The sequence below is a fragment of the Centrocercus urophasianus genome, unplaced genomic scaffold (assembly GCF_019232065.1).
Source record: "Centrocercus urophasianus isolate 14NV4802_14NV808 unplaced genomic scaffold, USGS_Curo_1.0 seq_10, whole genome shotgun sequence".
Lineage (NCBI taxonomy): Eukaryota > Metazoa > Chordata > Aves > Galliformes > Phasianidae > Centrocercus > Centrocercus urophasianus.
In genome coordinates this window covers 65,369,943-65,394,948 of record NW_024884142.1, presented here as the reverse complement: position 1 = coordinate 65,394,948, position 25,006 = coordinate 65,369,943, and the positions used below count along the sequence as shown (strand labels likewise).

Genomic DNA, 25,006 nt, shown 5'->3' with positions numbered 1-25,006 from the left:
CATCTGAAATCCAAACCTTATGTCTGAGAGCGATGTCCAAACACAGCTTGAACTCCGGCACTTGGAGCCGTGCCCACAGCCCCGTGCAGCCCGTTCCGTGCCCACCGCCCTGTGGTGCAGCACCTGTCCCCAGCCCCACAGCCCCTCCCCTGCCGCAGCTCCATGCCGTTCCCTCGGGCCCTGCCGCTGTCACACAGAGCAGAGCTCAGCGCTGCCCCTCCGCTCCCTGTGAGGAGCTGCAGCCGCCATCGGGCCTCCCCTCAGCTCCTCTGCTCTGCGCTGAGCACACCCAGGGGACTCCTAATTCCAATCCAGACCCTGATTCACCATCTTTGTTACCCAGTAGTCAGACGAGTTGTCAGTTCTGCAATTCCTTTGCCTGATGGACTAGCTTCCAGCACTGAAGGACATTTGATCCCATGGAGAGTCCATATGACCTGTTGGGGAGTTTGATGCTTTGAGTAGTATTTGCTTGGCTTGGTGTGGATTGGTGGAATACCTAAAAGATGAGCAGAATAGTAAAGAAAGAGAAGATTAATAATGTTATTAATTAATGCATGTAAGAGAGAGAGAAGGCAAGTTTCTCATGTTCTCATGTATGCAGAATACATTTAATTGCTTTCAGTGGCAGGAAGTCATGATGAAGGGTGCACTGGAAGTGTAAGTACACTTATGTGAGCCCTGTCTATGTTTAACACTCAAGTATGTCATTTCTTCTCCTGTGTTTGACTTTCTCAGCAAGATTTACAATATTAGATACTAGTAATGTGTAATAGGATGAATTTAGTAACTGTCAGACTAAACTCATTATATTGTTCTATTTTAGCACAAAATGCATTAGTAAGAGGAGCTAGAAGTAAAATGTGAAATTAGCATTCAACAAAGAACACAAATCCTATTGTTGCCTTCTTAAAATTTGGCTCGAGAAGGAAGGAGAATGAATTATACTAATGATTTGTTTAATTTGCTTTTTGTGAGAATGAATGAGAGGAAATTGCAGCCTTCCTAGCATGTAAACTAACAAATACGGAGTTGTTTACGAGGAAGAGTGACTGGCACATCTTTGTCCTTCAGGATGCAGAGCATTTGGGTACTAGTATGATAAATCAGTAAGTTGATTAATCATGCACATGTATCCTTCAGTGTTGATGGTGCCAGTTCAGTGTGCTTTAAAAGAGTGTGCTTTGCTAAACAACTGTGCTTAGCATTTTCTAAGGTGGAGGTAGGAGAAGTGGAGGAGTGGCTGGAGATGAACAGAACCTAAGACCAGCAGCACAGATGCTCAGATTGTGACTCCTGCCTTTCCTTGACTGTAAGGCAACCATTTGATTAAGCTGTTGTATACAGGAAAAAAATGCTACGTAAAGATGACAGACAGGGTTTAACTCCTGAGTTTCTTCAGTTTCTTTGTTTTTTTGGTATTGTTCTTTTATTGCTATCCAAAATAAATCTTAAATTTAACCTCTGAGTTACTTGCTACTTATAAAGTAGAACAATTCATTTTGTTTACGTAAGTATAATAATTGTAGCTAAGGATTAAATAAAGTATCCTTACTAGAGCAATGCTCAGAATTTATTGTAATATATTATTGCAGGATTATGCCTGTTTCTGTGTTCTCTATTTACTATGATGTATGACTGTGTTCTAATATGCATTTTCTGTTTTCATTAGTGTTTTTATATTGCTTTCCTGCAATTTCCCTTCTTGGTCTTTTCCCTCAAATCAACACCTTCTGTATATATCTTTTGGAACAAATAGACATCTTGCTTTTTGGTGGTTCTGGTAAGTAGTATGTTGAGCCTGAGCTATCACTTTCTGAGTGTGTCACCTTTGATTAAAGTGTATTATTCTGTTTTTTAAAGCACAGTGCATCATACTGTTCAAACAGTGAATGGTATTCACTTAGCAATGAGATGGATGCTAAACTAGTCAGACCTCCTTGACCAGTTTTCCTTTTCCTTTTTTTCTTTTGAACAGTTGTATTCAAATTGAGCAATAAGCTGTAGAGGATAGCTGACATGAAAGAGCTGTTTTCTGACACGTCCAATATAAAACAACAACAAAAAAACAAAGATAAGCTCATTGTTCCTTGTCCCATACTTCATCCAATGATCCAAAAGACAGATAACGTCAGGATATGCAGACTGGATTCCATTTGGATGAAACTTTAAAGAAAGATATACTGTAAGGGTGCACCTAATGCACTCCGAACACTAATGAGCCTGTAAGCTGTGGGATCATACATGAAATGCAGTAAAGCATCTCAAAATGCATGTCACAGATTTAACATTCTCTGCACTTTTCATTTAGACCCACACTTATTGCACTGTTCTACTTGCTACTGTAGTAACAGCCTTCAGTGAATGGTAAAAATTTATACCAATGATAAGGGTGTTTTTCACTTCTTACTTCATAAACACCAAAGCAGACCTTGAGGAAATGTTGCATAAAGTCCCCATCCCCTCAATAATCATTCTAGTGTATGTTGAAAACTAACTAAAGCATTATTTAGCAGCCCGTATGTCTCTGTTGTGGAAACTGCTGAACTCCTAATTCTGACAGCATTTCCTGCCATGGTTCTGGAAGTTCTCAAAGTAGTAGTGTAGTAGTAGTGAGAGATGAAATGGTGTTCTTTTCTCTCCCTTTAAGTTCATTCCTACATATGTCAATCATAGTTGACTAAGCAAATTGGGATGCTTTGGGCTGATAGCAGAACTTGCCTATGTCCCAAGAACAGAGAGAATGAGGAAAATTCCACACGGAGCTTGACTAGAAAATTTTCAGATTGTTAACTTCATTTCTCCTCTTGCAGCATCATGAGTCATATAATATTTTTGGCAAAGCCATGTTCAGCACAAAGAATAATAGTGTGGGAGCTCAGATCCATGGAAAAATCATAGAGTACAGTGTCGTTAAGCTCTTGGTTTTAGCTGTGCACAGTTCTGTGAGCTGATTTGGGTCACTGAAGGTGTTCTCTCAACAAACAGCTTTGTAGTATACTAAATGAATTTGTACACATGTTGTGATGTAAGAGCTGTTTTTGTGGTTTTTTTGAACATACATATTCATTTATGAAGAAAGTAATTAACATGTGATGTTTGCATTTCAGCTGCCTCTGGATTAGTGTCTGCACTCTACAGCATTTCCCGAAGCTTCGTGGTTCTGACTGTCCTGTATGCATTTTGTTTCAGTGCAGTGAAGGTAAGTCGAAACACTAAAAAATCAAAATTTCAGGCTAAAACTTCCTGTCGCTTAACTTCGTGTCACTTGGGAGATCAAGACTGTTTGCTGCTATGCTGTTGTTGATATTTGTCAAGATAAGCTTTACAAGCCATGTGTTAGGTTCTGCCTGTTAGCTGCACTGAAATACTTGAAACTGCAGTAGAAATACTAAGATAAATGTAAGATAAATGTTTGTTCATGACTGCTTGCTTCTTTGCATAGATCATTATGAAAGGATCCTTTGTATTTCCATGATGAAGTCTAACATCAACTCTTATGCTTAAATGATATAACTCCTGTGAAAACCAGGCTAAATTTGACTCAAATTCCTGGTAAGGTTTGTATTTCCCCAGGAGGGGGAAAAATTTTTTTTGTTGCTTTGCAACAGTATACCTGGAGGTGCTGAAGCTCTGAGCATCACTTTGGATTTGCACACTGGTGTTTGCTGATATTTCTGTGCACTGGAAAAGTTTGTACATGGATTTTCTTAGGACATAAAAACCCATTAAGGAGTATGCTTTACTGTTGCTGTTATCAGTAGGTGACCTGTTTGTTCTGTGCAATGAGCCACCAGCCACGTAACTGTGCAGCCTTGTTGCTGCCAAGTCAAACAGGCACTGAGTCAGTCCCAAATCTCCTTCTCCTCCATTTTTGGTGTGTAGGATTTACTTTGGAACATCATTGTACTTACCTGGCAGGGGAGACACTAAGATCAGGGAGGTGGTTTTCCCAGGACGAGGCTCATCCCCTGATCTCCAGTGTGCTGGTCCCTGTAATTTCCCCAAATATGGGAAACTCAGCTGCATGATTTGTGATGGTGGGGGACTGTGTTTGTGCTAAACTACCTGAAAGGAGGTTGTGGCAAGATGGGGGTTGGCCTCTTATCTTATGTGACTAGTGATAGGTCTAGAGGAAGTGGCCTCAAGTTGTGCCAGGGGAGATTCAGGTTGGGTACTAGGAAAACATTTTTTCTCTGAAAAAATGGTTAGATGCTGGGACAGGCAGCCAAGATTAAGCTCCTGTCCCTGAAGAGGACTTTTCAGTGTTGCACTGAGGGGCGTGGTTTAGTGAAGAAATATTGTTGGTAGGTGGATGGTTGGACTGGATGATCTTGGAGGTCTTTTGCAACCTTAGTGATTCTATGATTTCGGACAAGTCTTTGCAGACGAAGTTCAAAGTCAGAAAGTGAGTGTAATGCATGCAAGTTTTGTACATGCCTTTCTTTGGCTATTTTGAAGAGAAAATAGAGAATAATAAGAAATCTTATGTTCTGCTTGGGCAGACCGGTGGATCACCTAACCCAATATGGGGTAACACATCAGTAGCATAGGAACTTCAGGTTAGGACTTCATGACCATTTTTTGTTACTCATTCCCATGCTATTCAGCCACTGTCCACAATTATTGGCTTAGATTTCTTGGAGACTGCATCTCTGCAGATTTTATTCAGTCAGCATTGTCCTTGAGTTTGCCTAATGTTCTGAATGTGCTTATACTGCATGCCTCCACAGTGGCAACTAATTCCAGATCTTCACTGAGTTCAGTGTGAAGAAAAGCTTATTTCATCATGTCTTCCCTATTGCTTGTATTGCAGTATTGGTGGAATAACAGGTTGGCATTCACTCTATCTGCTGCCTTGGCAATTCTGTAGTCCTTGATTGTACCCACCTCAGCCATATCATCTTTTAGTTGAAGATACCCAGTCTTTCTAGTGTCTCTTTGTGAAGCAGGTACTCTTTTTCTGGAAAATAACTGTTAGTTGCTCTACACTACACCTGCCCTTACTGTGTATCTCTCCTGCAATTTTTACTTTTCAAAACAAAAGATAACATTGAACTTCTGGTTGTCTTCAAGTCTGCTGTAAAATTCCCGGTGACCACGGTGAGACCACAATTTCATCCTAGATTTGTTGTAAAATGTATCTTTTGAGGGGTAGTCTTTTAACATTGTTTCATGACAGGCTAGATGCTGTCAGTGCTTGTGCAGGAGTGCACCAGGATGTGCAGTGATTTGCAAGCTGTTTTTAACATCTTGCAGGGGTATGCCAGAGGATACTATGTGATGCTACACATCTGTAGCACAGTGGTACTATCAGATCTTTGTTTGAGGGATTTCTTTAAGAAAGACAAACGTTTCAGAATTGGCTTTTAACAATTTTTATTTAAAATTTTGAATAGGGACCTTAAATCAAAGACGGTCAATTACAATGTTTTAATTATCTATCACAGATGAGCAGAGCAGGCTGTGCTTGTGTTTTTAACCATTCCCAATAGTAAGGTAAAATGTGTTAAGCCACCATTTTATCTTGCCCCTGGGTGATTTGAGTCCATGCATAATAATTTATGGCAATTCAGCTGCTGAGTAGTGGTGCATTAACACACTAGTAAGTGTCTTTGAGCATGTTGATGTACTCTCAGGGAATCTTGGTCACCAGATTCACATAGTATATCAGTTACACTGGTTTGACCTTGCCCAACTGTGTGGTGCTAGAAAGCCTAACTACTTCTCTTGTGCAGTGTCCTAAAGTAGCTGGTATTCCTGCAACATTCTTCCAAATGTGTTGATGATTCAGAAAGGGGCAGATAGGATGTAGAGGGTCGCTTCCATAAGGATGGAAGGAGTGAGGAAAAATCCACAAGGTGAGACAGGATGGAGGAGGGAGAAACAGTGAGGAAAAAGAGAGACTGCTGTATGGAAGGAAGAAGTTGACTCGAACAACTATCTGACAGGCAAATAAAAACCTGTGAAAACAATCATTTTTCCTCTATGCTTGGCAGAGGACAGTTCACTAGTTGGGGGCAGGGAAGCTGTGTGATGGATACTTTTAAAAAAAAAAAAAAAAAAAAAAAAAAAAGGTTTTGTATACAGTGTTAAAGAAAAGCCTCTTAAAATATTCTGTGGACTCCTTTCTCAGTGTAATAGTTGAAATTACAACATGCAGGTGGCTTTGTAGATAAGCAATCTCCTCATGGATTAGACTTCAAACTGCTTAGAAATATGCTACCCTGAAGTTGTAGAGTGCTATGAAAGATTTACAAGATATCTGCTGTAAATTACCAATATTAAGTGCAGACTTTCTGTTCATACAGAAATTACAGTTAATTTGAATTTTTATGGCACTATTATTGTGGAGACAGTTCTGAGAAGGTTAATTTAAAGCATGTAAAGATGATTCCACTTGATTCAGCTCATAATCTCAGTCCACTGGGGTGCTTGCAATCTCGTGGTTTTTTCTGCTAGAAAAGTGCACTTGTATTACCCTTCTGTGTTCTTCAGTCAGGTCTAGAGCTTTTTGTCTTTTGGACTTATAACATTTCAAGAGAATGATTCTGTCAGATTTATTCTTTCATTATTGGAGGATAAGTAAGATCAGAGGGGTCTGATCCTGAATAGAGACAACTGTAAAAGATGATCTAATACCTGTGTAAGAAAGTAGAACTGTTCTGATATATAATGGGCTACAACTTGTCATCCTAATCAAATCAAGATGGATTTTTGATGCATTAGAAATCACAGAATCTAGCTCAAAAGTAGGCAAGTCCTATGGTCTGCCTCACTGAGATGTTTTCACAAAGATAATAAGTACATGGTTGTCTTTACAATAGGAAGGATATCTCTTTCACTCTTTAACTTTACAGCTATTTTATAATTTTCCTTTTTACTTTCTTATTCTTAGTTTTTTGAAAAAAAAGATGAAAGCCAAATTTCCAGTAGTTTATGGATGTCAAAAATCTTTGCAATCAAAAAGATTCAGGGCAGGAAAACATGGCAGAAATCCTGTATCAGAAGAGGGTCTGAGTTGCAGAGCTTATTACTTGGCTGAAATGTAGCATTCTTGAATGTAAGCACTTGTTTATTGGCAGAATATCGTATAGCTCAGCAGGTGTAACGAGCAGAGTTCCATTTCCTGAAATAAATTGCAGAGCAGAATGGATCTATCTAAGTGGTTGTGTGCTTGTTACTGGTGAACGATTGCTCACATCAAATGCTCAGGCTGAGGGCTCATTCCAGCAGTATCAGACTTGAGCCTTTCCTTCCCGAAATGCTTCTTGTGTTCCAATTATGGTCTTCCATGGTGAAACAGCCTAGCCTAATTTCTCTGTGTACATTAGTTATTCTAAAAGGAAAGATAGTATTTCTTTAGAAGATCATTAGAATAATAGTTTGTTCTATGGTTTTCTTTTGTTATTAGAAGAAATAAACAATGTTTAATCTAGGTCTGTGTTTTTAGGTGAGATTTTTCTTGCTCGTTTTTAGAACCTCAAACTATACATACATATTCTAAATATCAGGAATTAATGGCAAAATTTTGTTGCAACTATTTTAGAGGATTGAATTCACATTAACTAATTCTTTGCTCTATAACTCTCATTTCGGAAGGAAAAAATCAAGGAGAATTGAGCAATTGTTCTGAAGTATGTCCCCAGAACGGTGCAAGTACTCAAGTTAACTTTCTACAATCTAAAATAAGTTCTGATGTGGGGTGAATAGCCCTGGTGCTGAAATCCTGCACCTTATGCAGGCCTATTTTGTTGTTGTATTATTTTGTACAAAACAAACTGAGATGCTCTGTGCAAAGAGTAGCTTTGTTGTATAAACCTATCATGAACTTAATTGTTACTGATTTTGTTTCGATGAGTTGACTGAGGAAGCTTATCATGTAGTATTATCCATAGTTAATCCTATGATCCTCTTTTTTAATGACCTTCCAGCTCCTTTGCTATCCCATAACCAGAAGTGTTTCTCTGTAGTGGCTAAAATGCATATACCATCTAAACAGTGATGGATGATCCCTAATCTTGTGTTAGTAGTGAATGGGATGTTGTATCATATGGCAGGCTGCTTAACTGTCCATCGTGTATCTTAATTGGAATCATATGATGAGAGTAAAAGAGGAGAAAGGCCAAGGTTATTCACAGTATTTCCTAGCAGCTGCTCCAGAAAACCCTGAAACAAGAAAAAAGTGGCTGTAATCCCAGGTTTCCATCTGTCTATTTGAAACCTTGAGGACTTTTCTACCCATCAAGAGTGGATGCTATTTATTACAGAGGTTGGTTGAAGGCACCTGTTGTGAGAGGAGCACATTTTCAAGTCTTGGCTGTGTGTTTTGTTGTAGCTGGTGAACAGAAGTTCCATCGGTTTTAACTCCAAGTCACTGCATATATTTTTGTTATGCAGTTGTGTTCTCCCAGTCATGCAGGGGTGATTTGGCTACAGCTTTCAGGTGCTACAAAACATCTTTTCAGACATCTTCTGACATGACACAACCATGTCATGAGTAGCACAACACCACCTGCTTATGTAGCCTTGCATGTAATACTGCATGCTCTGACCTTGATTTCAGATGAGAAAGAAGAGCCTTTGTTTCTTAAGTCCAGAGACCTGAACTTTTCCTGGTTTCTTTGAGATAGTTTTCATCTCTCAAGCCTGTGTTTAATGGTATCATTACCCCTTATTCAAGTTATTTCCAGGTTGTCTGAAAACTTTCGCTTATGTTCACTTGATTAAAAAGCTCTACATTCTGGATGTAGTTGGATCACTTCTTTTTGTCATTTCTTGAGTTGTCACATCTAATAGAACTGATTTTTAAGTTTTCTGCTTTTTTGTAGCTATTGGGCGTTGAGTTTACTTTAGAATTATCTATGTCCACTTTAGTCTGGCTTTATTTCTGATCTCAGTTTCAGTCCTGTAATCTTGTACAGAAATTGGCAGCTCTAATAGCTACCTTACTTTTGATACATGAAAGGGTTGTCTCTTTTTCCTGGAGGAGATGCTTTTCTATTCAGATATTATATTCACCAGACTGAAGACACAAGAACTTCTGGGCTTCCTATTTCACTTGAGTAGAATAGTTAATGAGCTGATTTTTGTCTCCTGTTTCATCTGTTTTGGGTTTCTTTTGAATATTTAATGGATGTTTAAATATCATATATGCCTTCCTATTTTTTCCACATACATTGTCTGGAATCCTTCTATCTTGATATCTGTCTTTAGCATTCCAGTGCATCAGTATGTTGCAGTGGAGCGGAAGAGCACATTCTCAAAGCTCAAATCAGTCTGTCCTTCTCTTTTGCCTTCTGTTTCAATCTGTTGGTTTGGATTTGAAGTTCATCCAGAGCTAGTTAATTGTTCATTTGTGCTCCAACTTTCTATTTAGTTATTTATCTATCAACTGCTTAAGGAACTTGGGGATTATTTTTACTCAGCCTGTGAAAATTCTATATACTGGACCTAGGTCCAAAAAATTAAACTGATAAGAATGCGTTTAAATGTAGCATAGCTGCCTCCTTTTAGTGCAAGTTATTTAGTTTTTATTTTTCCATTGCTTTATACCTGAAGAAAGTGTTTGCTGCTAATTTATTTATCGTTTCTGTGGACAGTTACTGAAAATCCTATGAGTATTCTAAACCATTCTTAGCTCACAATTGATGTAGTTTGGCTTGTTGCTTAATGAGTTCTAAACTCATTAATCACTATAACAATGCTTCTTGATTCCTGTTTTCAACGATGTAGGCTTCATCTATGTACTAATAATTTAGAAATATTTGTCTTTGGGTTTTATAATGGGAAAGAATTGCAAGCATACACCTCCCTTGGTCTGCTAAGACCATCCAAAACCATTTCTAAACAGCTCTTAATGGACCCTTGTATATACACAGAATTCCCAGATGCGTAAGTGACCAAAAAATAGAAACATAGGATTATTAGACAGCTTTGTTTCTTCTTGATAAAATACTTCCAGCGCTGCTGGAGGTTTTGAAGTCAAGGCTCATCAATTTTATGTATTTTACAATTTAAAGACCCTTGAGGTTCAAGCAAGAGCTTTTAGGAACGTTAATTTTGGAGAGAATTGTCAGATAACACGCTTTTCAGTGAGTGATGTTTGCAGCTGTAGTCAGACTTGCACTTCAGTCATAACTCCAGTAGTTATGCTCTTAGATTTGTGTGTATATTATAAACTCATTGTCCAGATATAATAGAAAAAGAACACGTCTGCAGAATCTAATATGGCCCAAGTTTACTTTTATGTCATTGTATAGAAATTTAGAAATCTGCAATTCTTATTTGGGGATAAACTCACCATTATGTGCAACATGAGTATTAATGCTCTCTGCATGATGTTGCCTGTCTTATTCTCTAGCCTAGGAATCACAGTCACAGACTGGGACACTGCTGAGTAAGGTGACATGCACACAAGCATACCCCCAGATCAGTTCCATCCCTAAGGATTTTAAATTTCTTCAGTGAAAATACAGCTATAATAAGCAGTCAGAAGTGCAAATAAAGAGAACTTTGATTAGAAGTTGGTAGTTTATTGCTTACCAAGGTTTTGTAGTCTTACATGAATGTAAAGTTTTTATTCTGTGTGTGATGGGAAGATGAAGCTAGTGGGCATCTCTCTCTGGAACTTGTATCTAGCAAGTGTATCACAAAGGCCATGAATAATTGAGGTTTCCTGGTCAATGTGTTCAATGGAAACAGGGTATCCATGGTAACAAAGCTGTCTTACAGTTAACCATGCAGAGCATGTCAGTGTTACCATTTTCTTATAAGTCTGGGAGTGGGATGTTATTCCCTTTTACAATTTCATTCAAATAGCATTTTCTAAGTTCTGAAATAAAATAACATTTCTTGGAATTTACCACCACACATGAGGAACAGCTGATTTTCATCAGCTGCCTCGCATACTCTGATACAAGTAATAGGGTAGATCCATAATGAAACTAGGTAGTGGAAGGAAAGAGAGAGGAAAAGAAATACAAGATTAGTTAAATAACGATGAAATGATGTGATGGTGTAAAATTAGAAGGTCGGTGTACTTTTTGAAGAAAAACTGGAGTTTTTCCACTATATTTAAAAGACAAAACAATCACCATGCAAAATACCTTCACCGTTTCTTCCTGGAGTTAGCATAAGTGAAGGATACTAATGCTGTATCGGTCTATCAAGACTGTGAGTTAAGAGGACTGTTCTTTTTTGTTGCTGTAGTTTAAAAGCAACGAAAATCAACAGAATTCATGCACACACAAAAAATAACAACCCACAGCCACAAAGAAAATAAGTAAAGAACAACCAAAATCAAGAATTCTACTTACCACTGGTTCAGCTGTTTTCAAAGCACTCTCTCTGGAGTACAACACATGATTTGTTTTAGTGTATCTTTGAAAGACAAAAGTTTGCTACATGCTTTTTTTTTTTTTTTTTTTTTTTTTTTTTAGAGAAGAAGCAAAAAAGGATAAATAATGTAGGACAGAAAGCTACTATCAACACTCTTCAAAAAAATATGCTTTACTTTCTACCCCAACCAGTGGTAAAAGACTTGTAACTTCAAAGACACCTTTATCTTCCTGCTCAGTGGATTGTTCTGGGATTAGACAGTTCTGCAGTTGAAGTGGAACACCACCCCCAGTCACTTTATCTGTTTTAACTCACCACTTTTATCCTTAACCCTATAAGGCAATTTCACTTGTTTTAAAAATGACTACATGAGTGTCTGCATCAAAGTCAAAAGTGTATGTGAAAGTACTATGTGTCACCTCATCCAAATGAGATAGAGTAGGCAGTCAAACTCACTTTCTAGGATGACAGATAATGCCAGCTTCCTAGACTAAAACCTGTCATTTCTGTTTTCCTACTGTGAAGAATCATTGTCCAATTATCGACTATATTGTTTTTTCATCCGTTTTTAATTTAAAACTCTACCAGGCATTATTAGTGGGGGAGGAAGTGACAAAATGGAACAGGGATGCTAGAGAAATTATGCTTTTGTGCTTTTTTTTTTTTATTTGAAAGCGTTGTTTAGTATTATCCCCCAAAACCCTCTTTCCCAGCCATATAGTGAATATTGATGCCTATCCTGCCTGTCTTTCTAGCTGAGAGCTCAGTTTTCAGGGGTCAATTAAAAGGCACTTTGAAAGGGGAGCACAGGCTAGCCCAGGACAGAAGCTGTTCATAGAATGCAGTAAATGTGAAAGTAGAGTTCTTGAGCAATTACTGGGACCTGGGGAAGTGGCCATTTGACATGGTGCTGGGGAAGGCTGTGGAGCAGATCATCCTGAGTGCCATCACACAGCATGTACAGGACAGTCAAGTGACAAGGTTCACACAGCGTGGGTTTCTGAAAGGCAGGTCCTGCTTAACTAACCTGGTTTTCTTCTATGTCACAGTGCCCTGCTTTTTCGATGAGGGAAAGGCTGTGGATGTAGTCAACCTAGACTTTAGTAAAGCTTTTGATAGTTTCCCACTGGTTTTCTTTCTTGGAAAAACTGGTTGTTTGTGGCTTGGATGGGCATATGCTGCACTGGATAAAAAAAAAATGGCAGGTTGGTGGGTCCCAAAGAGTTGTGATGAATGGAGTTAAATTCAGCTGGAGGCAAATCACAAGTGGTGTCCCCCAGGGCTCAGTACTGGGGCCAGTTCTCTTTAACATCTTCATCAGCGATCTGAACAAAGAGATCATGTGCACCTTCAGTAAGTTTGCAGATGTCTGTACATCAGATGGATGTATTGATAGGAAGGCTTTACAGAGGGGTTTGGACCAGCTGGACTGATGGGCTGAAGCTGCCTGTATGACATTCAGTAAGGCTATGTGGTGGGTTTAGCACTTGGGTCCCAACTGAGGGAAGAGAGGTTGGACAGCTGCCTGGCAGAAAAGGATCCAGGCGTAGCGTACTGGATACAGAATAGACTACAATTCTGGCATTTACAAAAAAATTTGGCTTCAGTAACTTTTCTACAATGTCTTGAAGAATATTAATTTCTGACCTGAGAAGAAGTATGGGAAAAATTAGACTAAAATGTACCTAGTCCAAAACCCGGGAATGACCAAATGAAAAATAGAATTGAATAGTGAGGTTTAACTTGGTTAGAAGAGAAATGGCTATGGGTCTGACCCACATTTGTGTCCTCCAAAGCAAAAATTTTGTATCGTTTTACAGCTAGGATTTACAATGTTTAAGACTCTAATTTGTGGCTGAGGATTCCACAGATGAGGCACTGGTCATATTAATTGTTCATTAAGCTTTCTATTCCTCCACTTACTATCTCTAGCCAATTTTAGCTGCTTAAGTCACCCAGAGGTAATTTCTCATCTTGATTATGCCCAGTGTGCTAATGAGCGTTTGAATTGCTCTCTTTTACCCCTGCTTAAGGACAGTGGCTAGTGCTCTCACTCTCTATGATGTTACATAGCTTGCAGGGCCTAGATATATTATACATGACAGCAGAAAGATATAGGAATCAGGTGCCAAAACTGTACCCCAGCATGGTGATGCTGGCTTTTGTTACAAGCAATCTGGCCACAGGTCAAGGAAATGTATCAGTTTACAGTTTAAACAAGTACTCTGCACATAATTTCACTTGTCTCATTTGTAAATAAATTCAGTTATGTTTCATTTTAACGAAAAGCTGCCTTTAGAGTTTAAACAGGAAAACTTGTTTTTCACATGGTTTCTAAGCTAATTGCTGGTAATGTGGGAATTACAATAATATTATCACAATATTATCACAAAATGTGATAATATTGTAATAACTTAGTCTTTTTCACTATAATGGACTTTGACGCATAGAGATCTAGATGCTGTGCATTTAATGTTACAGCACAGCTTTGCCTACTTTTAAAAGAAAAACAGTACTGCATTCCTAACTTGTAAATGCTCTGCTTTCTGTTCCCATGTCCAGGAACCCTGGGATGCACAGCACATTCCAGCATTGTTTTCTGCTTTCTGTGGTCTGCTAGTTGCACTTTCTTATCACCTCAGCAGACAAAGCAGTGACCCATCTGTACTGATGTAAGTTGCCTGCAATTTTATTTATGGATTTCCTTGTATAGCACACAGATTTTGGTTTCCTCAGAGTAATATCTGGGTTTCAGAGCTGTTGGGGGATTGTCTTCCAAAAGTAGAGTGGTTAAGTGGAAATTCCTTGGTAAATTCTGATTGCATGGTTGGTGTTAGTCTTGTAAGTAAATGAGGTGCTGCAGCCAGATCAGCAGTATGGCTGGTTTTCTTTATGCAACACTTCCAAATCCTCTGGGGCAGATTCCACCCTCTGGGAAATGGCATGCTTGCCACATTGGAGAATGATGATTTGGTTGAGATTACTTGCAGTCTACTGATGTGTTGGTGACGCCTTGGCAAAGAAGAAGGACTTGTAATGTGTGGGGAAGTGGCTTTGAGATCATCTCTTCCCTTTTTTGCTCTGATGTGCTCTGCTAAAGGCAGCTAAAGAGAGTTTATGTGTATTAGGAGCTGATGCTGGGAACAAGGAAGATCCAGGGAAGAAGTTCTTCAGATAATGTGAGAGTGGGCTGTATGCAGATCCATAGCTTTGGAGCAGTAGTCATGAGCTTTCCTGGGTGGAGCTGTGTTATCTTCTGGGAGGCTGTGATGGTGTACAAGTAGCTGGGTGTTAACTTGTATGGTGTGGAATTAAGCAGCAAATGGGCTTCATTTTGCCATTATCACCTTGCCATCTGGGATTCTGTTTCACAGACATCTTGGTCTTTCCTAGCATGATGCAGGGAGACTATTTAGCTTTGGTCTAGAATACACACAGTCAAATTGCAAATCAGCGTGAAAGTGTGAGTTCTTTAAATTTTGGAATCATTTAAATAATTGTACTTTTTTTCCCCCCACTCTCCTGGAAGGACAGGCCAACTCTTTAACTTCCTTACTAATGTAAAAACTTGTCTTACCTTAAAAAGCTTGCTATAAAGAAGGCATCTTATATTGTTAAAACTATTTCATCTTTTAACTTTAGTTCCTGATCCTTAATCAAATCCTCAGCAGTTGAAATTATTGTTAAATTTCTTGTTTAAGTTTTAAAAATATCATCAAATATCTTTATGCACCTGTGAGGAAAATGTGTAGTCCTTTTAAGTTTTAGGGCAACTCTGAATTTGAAGGAAGTTAAGATGATTGGAAATGGTGTTTAAGAGATGACTTGTGACATCAAGATGGAGAAAGTAGCACATCAGTCTTGAACTGGGTTTCATAAAGAGCTCCCATATTGGTTTCGGCTTACCTGAATTAATAAGGGGCATGAACACAAGAGTACCCTCTTAACTCATTCCTCTAATTGACCGAGGCACATTAATTGGACTGTTCTGGTTGTTGAGGCCCCTTGATATTGTGAAGAGGAAGGAAGTTTTACTCTGATCAAAGGTTGAGCTGGTTTGTATCATCTCCAGCTATGCAGTGATAAGGTAGCTACTACATACATGATGGAGGAAAACTGAGGCTGTTCTTCCTCCTCTGCCTGTTTCTTTGCTCTCCTCACTTCATATGTATTATATCTGTTAGACATGTTCAGAAGTATCCTAACCACATGTGTTTTTAAACAGGTCCCTAATTCAATGCAAATATGTCCCTCACTTTCTGCGTCAACAATTTGAAGATTCATCAGCAGATCCACTCCCAGAAAAAATGAGAGAATCAGTGGTAAGACTTTTTATTTATTTATCTTCTGTGCAAAACTCTGTCGCATCCAATTTTCCCACTGAAGGACCATTTAGATATTTAGTAATTTAAACATCTAAATTAATTATATGGGACAGATATATATCCTGTTCTTTTAAATCCACAGATATAAACTGTGGGAAATAATTCTAGATTTCTCTTAGGAGAGACCAGAACAGAGGGAGAACTGGTATCCAGGAGAAGCTGCTCTCAGAGAGTACATGTGGGAAGATTATCAAGTTTCTGAAAGTACTAGGGAGTGTTGGAGATTTCCTGCAGTTGTGAACTGTCATGCTTCCAGTTACCAGACAGCAATTCCTTCTGATTACATACCTAATGCCTGCTTTTAGCCTTTGCAACAGAGGCGATCATTCCTGTAGTCCTGAATGTTTGCAGAAGCAAGAAGTGTTCAGAGTGTCTGGGAGACAAGCTGTGATTTTTTTTTTTTTAATTTTTTTATTTTTTGACCTTCAGACATGATCTGAGAGTCAATAGTGCTCAGTGGTACAGGTCGCTAGTGTGGTAGCTGGCCTGGCCTCTGGGTATCTCTTAAAAAGGGATGCATTTCTCTTGCACATATTGTATTCACTGGACATTTTATAATGTGTTACATAGTCTAAGCTAAGCATGTGAGGTGATTCCACACTGTTTCCTACTTCTCATTGCTTAGCTGCTGCATAGATTATTTCCTACACTGTATGTTACTTTAAACTGCTTACTCTAAGAAGGCCCACACAAGATTGATATGTCGGTTCCTGTCGTCTGCATTGAGCTATGGCTTCTTATAAACTATACTGTTTGTACCAGCACCGCATTTCCAATACAAATATAACAGAGAAAGTAAACGAGTATTTATGTTAAAATTTTGCTGTATTTTGCTATATTTTGCCACGTTGTCAGTCCTTTCTCGTACAGTGTGTTGCAGATGTAACTGAAAGTTTCTCATTCTCTGGTATTTATATTGCACTTGTAGTACCCATCTTGGAGCAGGATAGAGTGATTTCATCTGTTCTGCAGATGGAATCTTGCCAAAGGAATGAAGCAGTTAATGCAGCTGTCCTTGTAACTGGCTGCATTTCACAGTGCAAAGGGAAACCTTAAACAACACTTCAATGTTTTGAGAGGAAAAAAGCGAGAATGAACAAAATCTCATCTAAGATCCTGACTGTCATTTGAAAATGGAGTCATGAAAATGGAGACTCTATGCCTATTTTTGTATCAGTAATGTGCATAGTGGTCTGATGTCATATACCAACAGAGTTACCATGTGTTTCAACTGCATTTGGGCAGATCTGATGGATCTGGGAACATAGAACCACAGGGGTGACTGCTGTAGGACTGGTCAGGCATAGGATTCCATTTCTTCGTCATGTTTCCTGACTCCAATATTTTGCTAGGGGTGCTTTTTTTTTATTGTTTGATTGATTTTGTTTATTGGTTGGTCTTTTTTTTTTTTTTGTTTTGTTTTGTTTTGGTAAGTGGAATTTCCAACACCTTTTTCTCTCAAGGCTTTATTTGGTTTTGGGGAGTTGGCACTCATCTGTATGTTTAACACCCTATGCTGCTGCTTCTAGAACCGAGGCTGTTTACCTTTGATGTTGCTGAAACTTCCTAGTTCTTTGCATTACTCTTTTTCTGTGCTGGTTTCTTTCAATCTTTATAAAAGCTGTAAGCAAATTTATTTGCTCAGTGTTGATTAGTAGTACTAGTTCTTGCTCAATGAGAGATCTCTTGAAGAATGAGAGCACTTTCTGACTAATGCAGGCTCTTTGTCTAGTTCCTGTGTTAACTGGTACACTTAAACCAGTTTGCCACAGGATTCTCACTGCTATCTCACAGTGCAGCGCTAATACAGCAAGTAGGGAAGAACTGAAGCACAGAAAAGTGCATGTGCCTCAAGTTTGAGGAACACAATCAAGCCACAATCTCTGCTGACCAACCTTCCAATAAAAACCACGTGTAGATTGTAAGACTCAACTGACTTTTAAAAGCAGTGTCAGAGGACATGAAAATGCCACACAGCAGAACAGCCCTGCTCTGGTCTATATGCATGTGTATGGTGTGCATAACGTGACACTGAAATAAGACCCTTTTGAAACAGAAATGCTGAAATATACAAAATTAATTCACACCATTAAACAGCTGAAGGCAGCAAATTAGATTGATATTGAAAATTAATCTATTGTATTCTCTATTGGCTTGATATTAACGTTAGCAGTAATAAATGCATCATCTCTAATGTTTAGTTCCATGACCTTTACTATTTTCCTTTGCTTGAATAACTGTGTAAGATTTGCCAGCTTTGGAAACCAGAATTATGAAACAGCTGTGAAGGATAATTGACCATTCAGCTTTGAGAATGGAGCTTCCTACCCTTACAATTAATTTCTGTCGGCATCCACATGGCTGATTGCTAGATTAACCAGTGGCTTGAAGGTATTAATGCGTTAAATTCAAACCCAGGTTCCTTCCTGGTCTTTAATGCAAACATATGCATAACTAGTAAAAGGATTTGTACAAAGCTCCAAAAGCGTAATTGAAAATAATTTTTAAACAAATGAATCCTGCTGCAACATGTAAAATCTCTGAGGCATGAGATGTAATATTGTTGGGTTGGGTTTTTTCTTTTTTCTCTCAAGTGTAAAATGGAGGAAAAAAACCATCTGTTTTCACCCCAACTATAACACTCTGGTAATGGCTATTTCTCATTGCAGAGATACTAACTGTGATCAGAGGTTAACTTTTCTATGTTGGACCAATTAAAATAAAGGACTTAAGTGTTGTAGAGTCGTTCAGCAATCAATTCATAAGTGTCTGTGGTTGGGAATGGAATCTGAAGTTCTGCTTTAGACAGCTGGAGGACAGAATTGTGTCCAAGATAGGCATTTGCATAGTAGCAGCTAGGAAGATAAAGGGGTGCCAAGAGCAGGAGAGGGTCCTACTTCCTATCCATGAAGACAGCAGGATGATGTCTTAACTCATTTTGAGTTTCACAGAATTCAATCTCCTTCTGAAAATGTATTGTGGTTCTCTTCAGGTGAGCTGAATAAACCTCATTCTTACGATACACAGTCATGCTGCTGTCAGCTCTTCAAGCAGCTCACAGAGAGGTGCAAACTGAGTTCAGTTTTATATGAGATGACTGTTTTGCAACCCTGCAGAGAAAGCAGCCTTGGAATAAGAGCCAGAACATGTCTGTGCTTCCTGCTCTGCCTTCCTTTGGCTCACTGCTCTACCAGTAGAGTCACGTTCCTTCTTGTGTTTTTCTGAGTCTTTAGGCACTTCCTCTTCCTACTGAAGGCAAGTGGAAGCCACAAGACCCATCTCTACAGCAACCTGTAGATGAATGCCCAGGGCATCCTGTTGGAAGGTAGCTTTGAATTCCCTTCAGGCAGAGAACAACTGCTCAGGGTCAGCCATTTCTTGTGGGTCTTGGCCATTATGCCCTCACACAAAACAAAGTTACTCCTGCCCGGCTTTGTTTTAGAAAGAAAAAGAACTAAACTGTGAGAAGCTTGAATAATGTCTGCCACATCAAGAAGGATCTCCTGCCTCCTGCGGGGACTATTGTGAAAGTCAGCAGCTGAAGCAGTTCTGTTCGAGGGCAAGGGGGTAAGCCTAGCCATAAATAAAACTTTAGCCACACTAGGTACTGTCAAAGTTGGGACACAACTATCAAATTTGGATTCAAATAGCTGAATAGTGAGTGTTACTCTGAAAACGAAGGCCTTTTCCTGCATCTGATTCTTAATGTGTCAAAAGCAGTGCAAGCACAGTAGGAAGAACACTTGCAAAGGCAAAGATGGGAAAAATGGGAAATAGCAGTCCTGTGTAATACAGTTTTTGTAGTACATTTTGCTTGTTGATAACCTGGTCTGTGTACAGAATGGGAAGCAAGGGTGTCTTTTCTCCTCCCTCCAGTATCCATTATTATCACTACTTCTGACTTTGACTAAATCTTTATTTGATACAATTCTTAAAATGGCACCTTCTTCAGTCACCTGATTACAAAAAACACACAGCTGTCACTGTAATAGGAATCCTTTTTGGTTGTGAAGGGAAGCTTGAAAATATGGTTTGTTTAATTGTTTTTATAAGCTTGTTTTAAGTGATTGACTAGTTGGATTCAGCTGTGCAGAAAAATGGTACTTTATGAGGACTTTCCATAATAGATCTCCACAAAAGGGCTGAAGCACAGGGCTATGTAAATAGGGCACTGCTCAGCTTTCTCAGATAATGAATTTTGCAGTAAAATACTGTTGCTTTAAGTTGGCTTTGTATGAAATAGCTTTAAAAAGATTGGAAAAATTTAAAAAGTATCTCCATTTTATGAGTTGGTAATAAATCCTGTATCTATCTTTATTGGGATTTTATCCATGATTTTTTAGTACTGCTTCTCTCTTGTGAGAGAAGGTCTAAGCCAGTTTGAGAGAACCTGTGGGAATATGTAGGGATGAAGGGTTTTTTCAGTGAAGACCTTTTCTGTAAGCTCCCTAGCGTGATTTTCCTCATCCATACGATGTCCAAGAAGAATGGGACAAGGACAGCAGGACTGTGTCTTGTGAGGATGATTGGGAAGAGTCCAACAGAACTCTGCCTCCGCATTTATGGTCCTTGCTGAGTACAGTGCCATATGAAGAGAGCGTAGCTTGAGGAGTGCAGGGAGTGCTGCTCTTTTGGAAGGATGTTTTTCTGAGCAACCTGAGAAAAGAAAGGACAACTTAATAAAGCTCAAAAATTCAGCTAAATGGGATTAGAGTTTCACGGGACAAAGCAAAAGTACTTCTTGAGCCTGAAGGCTTTTTAGTCCTGCTGAATTTCAAAGGCCTGCTGCAGTAAGTGGAAGTGCTGATGCTGGTGACCTTTTACTAAGAAGCATCTTGTAACAGAGTGACAGGCAGCCTAAATATAGTGGTTGCTACCAGCTTGTCTGGTAATTTTACAAATGTGTCTGTTGTTCACTTCTGCTTTCTTATCCCTTATTCTTAGGTTTGCTATCCCATCAATATTTTATGGTTGTTTTTTTTTTTTTCTTTTCTCTGATGAGATAAAGGAAAATTACCTAGATTGCAGCACTAGGAAACTGGATGAATTTCAAATTCTAACAAAGTGTTTTATTCTGCATAGTGTTTCTAGATGGTTTTGAATTATAGCATAAATCATTTTTTAAACCAGGATCTATAAGTGATTATATATGCATGTGATGAGTTAGCACTAATATTGGCTGTTGAAGTTGAATATCCCATTCACAAACCTAGGAGAAGATTTTCACCTACTCAGGCAGATATTTGAGTGACCTCTGAAGTACAATTCAGAAGATCACAGAGCTCGAAAGCTATCTTGTTTATTTGTTTACTGAGAATGACATTTTAATCACAAGAAAAGCGGTCCAGAAAGATCATGATATTTTTCTAATCTTTTAAAACAAAATTACTCCTACCCTACTTATAAACCCTTATATAAAGGCACACTTGTCCTTGTGTTATCATTGAGTGATAGCAGAAAAATGGCCTTGTCTGAAACCCATAAAATCTTGCTGAAATTTGACTTCTGATATAGAAAATCAGAGAATGGGACATGTCACTTTAGAACATAATAAATGTATTAGCTTGTGTGTCTGAAGGCATTACAGAAAAGCATGAGTCATTCCAATAATGCAAGCAAATCTAAAGAAATTGTAACGCTTGCAGATAGGTAATGGAACCAGAATTTTTATTTCCAAAAATAAAAATGCCATAATGTGAAAGAGTTATTTTCCTTAAATAGAATTAGGCTCAGTGTGAAAATTGTATTGCTTTCATTTATCTAGTGTTAAAACCAAATTTAAAAATACAATTTAAAGTTAGTCACGATGAAGATAAACATGGTTTCTTGACACGCCCAGCGTATGAAGAAATAATTTCACAAAGCAGAGTGGAGAGAACGCTTTTGTATCGGGGAGTGATGATTAGCCTTACCACAAGACAGTCTGCAAGTAATTTAGAAGAGAGTAATTTACTTTATCTAGGTGAAATGGTATTGGTGTGCTAATTTGGTATAAAATAATTTTCACAGAAAGAAGTTTTGAAATCGGATCTCATTGTCTGCACAGCAGCAGCTGTTCTGTCATTTGCTGTGAGTGCCAGCACTGTGTTTCTATCATTAAGGGTATGTGTCCTTTTTCTTTTTCTAAGGTATTATCTCTTATGTAAAATCACAGAATATGTTAGCTGGAAGATACTGGGGAAAGGGAAGTTTGAGAAAATGTATTTACTGGCTGTGATAAGTTAATGCTTTTTGACGTGCAGTGTGAATTAGAATGTGGATATTTGCATCAGGCAAAATATTACTTACTTGGTGTCTATTTCCCTAAGCCTTTGCACATATGCACCTCTTCTATGATATGCAACCTGAGAGACAGAGTGGATAAATCCAATCATTTGCATTTTCTCCTCTATTTAGGAGGAAAAATGGTGAATTGTCTCTGCAAAATTTATATTTCTAAATACATACGCCTGTGAAATGAATTTGAATGGTGGGGGGGGGAGGGGGGAGAGAACATTAATTGGGTAGAAATCTCATTGTAAGGACATGTTTTAAAACAAACAAAAAGTTATTTGCAAATTATAACCATGTGTTTGTTTTTTTTTTTCCTCATTTGGCCTAGCCATTTCTCAGCATTGTCCTGTTTGCTTTAGCATGGACTGTGGGATTTGTAACGCATTACATACTTCCTCAGCTTCGCAAGCATCACCCCTGGCTGTGGATCTCCCACCCCATACTTAAAAGCAAAGAACACCAGCAACGGGAAGTGAGAGGTTTGTAATGAAATCTTATCTAAACAATGGATGTCATGGCTTGCAGCCTGTCTTGATTTAAAAACAAAAATCCAGAAAGAACAAAGCAGAGGGAATAATTTGTTTTCTGTTTGATAAGATGTTACATGAGTGTTTTTTTTCTCAGGGCTAAACAGTTCCTGCTCTCAGCCTCAGGTTGTGTGTCAAACAGTAAGGTCTCTTAATCTTCTTAGTTGCCTTAAGTAGGCTTTCATGAACCACCATCTGATCTGCTTTCTACTTTTGCATTACAATACCGTTATTTGCTGTGTTGCTTGATGTGTTGGCATTTTAAGTGGCTTCTTCTTGTTGTCACAGAATTATGTATTATTTGAACAGTATGGATGATGCAACCTAGTTTTAATTTCTATTGTAATGCTATTAGAAGAACAGTAAAATTGGAAGAAATTGTGAAGATTTGTTGCTGGTAACTGTTCTTTCTGGCTTTAACAGGTAGTGCCATGATGTGTAGGAGTATGTGTTAATATTTTAGAATGCTGGGGCCTGATTTCCTATTCTTGATAGTGTTGTTTCCACAAGCAGCTAGCATACTTTGAGAAGGATGGCATTTTTTTCCCCTTGGCTCTCATCTTTTATTTGCTACCAGCCTAAAGCTTGCTTGTCATTTCTTGATGGATCCTCTGCCTTAATCATTCTCAGTATATGTTTCTGAGGTGTTTGAAGGCAATGTTGTGAGAACACAATCTGCTGAGAGACTTTAGTCTGTTCTCCAGCTGAACAACAAAAGAGTTCAGATCGCTAAGCAAAACCGTGCATTAAGAATTTAAATCATCTTTAAAAAAAAATCACGTCTTTCAAAACAATTACTTTCCAAACAAGACTTGGGTATGAAAAACTACCCAAGAAACTTTACTGAGGGTTGCTTTTTAACTTCTACTGCAATGCATGAAGGAAAGTGTAGTAGAAATATGGAACTTTTTAAAGATCATTACCAGCTGAAAACATTGTTCAGGGCGTTCTCTCACTGATTATCAGTAATTTTGATGAGTGTCCAAATTTCACTATTTTTTACATCAACTTAATAATAAAAAGACTAATGTGGGATTTCTTTGCTTTGTCCTGATTAAATCTGTCTTCATTTGTCAGGAAACATTTTCTTAAATGCAATGATTCAGCTTTTGAAAAGGTTGAAGGTAGAGTTCTGCTAGACTGATCTCCACAGACAAGTTTTCTTCTGCTTTGAGATCAGCTACCCACGCTACCTGCTGCAGGCAGCAGGATATTTTGCTTCCTTTGCAGTTCTGATTTTACATGTGATCTAATTCCTTACTTTGAGTTTTAAGAACGATTGTGATGTTCTGGTCGTGTGTGAAGAAAACAGAGTTTTATATACATTATACGTTGTTTTTTTTCCTCCAGTCTCTTGGGCTTCTGTAGAGGCTTTTTATTATGTTCTCAGATGAGACAGGCTGAGTAAGAGGTTGGGTAATCCCTTTGATAGATATGTCTGACAGACTATCTTCTTTCTTTCACTCTGTAAGAAAAATGTAGGAGCAGAGTTTAAAGGTTCTTTATGTGTATAGAAGGAGAAGCTTGGAAAAAGACAGTATCCTCTAGTGGTCAGGCATGGACAGTAATGAGACAAACACATCTAACAAGGGATTTTTTAGGAGCTTTGACTGCATAGAATTTCATTTTCAACTTCCTCATTTTTGACAAGTGGAGTCCTATGGTAAAGATGAATGATTGCTAGCACTTAGATGAGCAGCTGGTAATGACAATTCCGTAAGTTTACTCTAGGTTTGTTTCATAGACTTCAGATGAGCCATTTAGGCTTTCAGGCCCTCCACAGTATAGCAGTTATGAGAACAGTTCTCATGATGTACCTATGAGATACCTCATTTATTTTGTCTTATTTTGACTGACTGCAGGAAGAAAGAGTGAGCTTATGGTACAATGCATAGAAAGTGCCAGGCTGTGTGAAAAACCCTAACACACTAGGCTGTCTTTTTCTTTCTCACCACTACTACTTTTATACCCCACAGATTCATCTCAGCCATTTTCAAATCATCCATTTTTATCCCTAGGTCCCCTCTGAACATATGCTCTTTTTCTCACTGCGTTGGCTATGCATGCCTTGCTCCTGTGGCTACTTTCCTTTTGGCCTACTTGATATGCACATCTCTTTATTCAAGCCCGAGTTCCTAAACAGAGCTCAGCTTTGGACAACCAGATGAAGTTCTTTAGTGGAGAACAGGAGCTCTGAGAGCAATTAGGAGAAGGAGCGAATAAGAGCTAGGTTCCAAAATAGATACCTTGCTGTGTATATGAGCTTAGGAGGTAGCTGTTCAGCATGTTTTTTTTCCTGTCATTAAGAAGTTATGTGTGGGGGGGTTGTTTATACACAATAATTTCCATTTCTGCAGGGAAAGAGTATTGGAAATTCAGAAGCTGGCATCATTATTTCTGACTCAATACCAACTTCTGCCTTTTGCAGTTGTTTTTTTTTTTCCCAATAGCCTTGTCTACCTCAGCTGAGAATAAACATTA

The 25,006-nt window shown here is 38.5% G+C and overlaps 1 protein-coding gene and 1 non-coding gene across 4 annotated transcripts in view; both read left to right on the top strand.

Annotated features, from left to right (window-relative positions):
- PCNX2 (pecanex 2) overlaps nucleotides 1–25,006 on the top strand; it is a 150,673-nt gene that overhangs the window by 50,559 nt on the left and 75,108 nt on the right. For 2 of the 3 annotated variants that reach the window (XM_042808635.1, XM_042808618.1), the window contains 6 exons: nucleotides 1,673–1,783; nucleotides 3,111–3,202; nucleotides 13,903–14,012; nucleotides 15,566–15,662; nucleotides 21,735–21,827; nucleotides 22,327–22,477. In XM_042808635.1, the coding sequence (XP_042664569.1) occupies nucleotides 1,673–1,783; nucleotides 3,111–3,202; nucleotides 13,903–14,012; nucleotides 15,566–15,662; nucleotides 21,735–21,827; nucleotides 22,327–22,477 (654 nt within the window). The remainder of the gene's footprint in view (nucleotides 1–1,672; nucleotides 1,784–3,110; nucleotides 3,203–13,902; nucleotides 14,013–15,565; nucleotides 15,663–21,734; nucleotides 21,828–22,326; nucleotides 22,478–25,006) is intronic. The other variant, XM_042808627.1, reaches the window with a different exon arrangement.
- LOC122166689 lies at nucleotides 3,907–4,069 on the top strand. Its single transcript, XR_006170868.1, has one exon. It is a non-coding gene; the product is annotated as a U1 spliceosomal RNA (small nuclear RNA).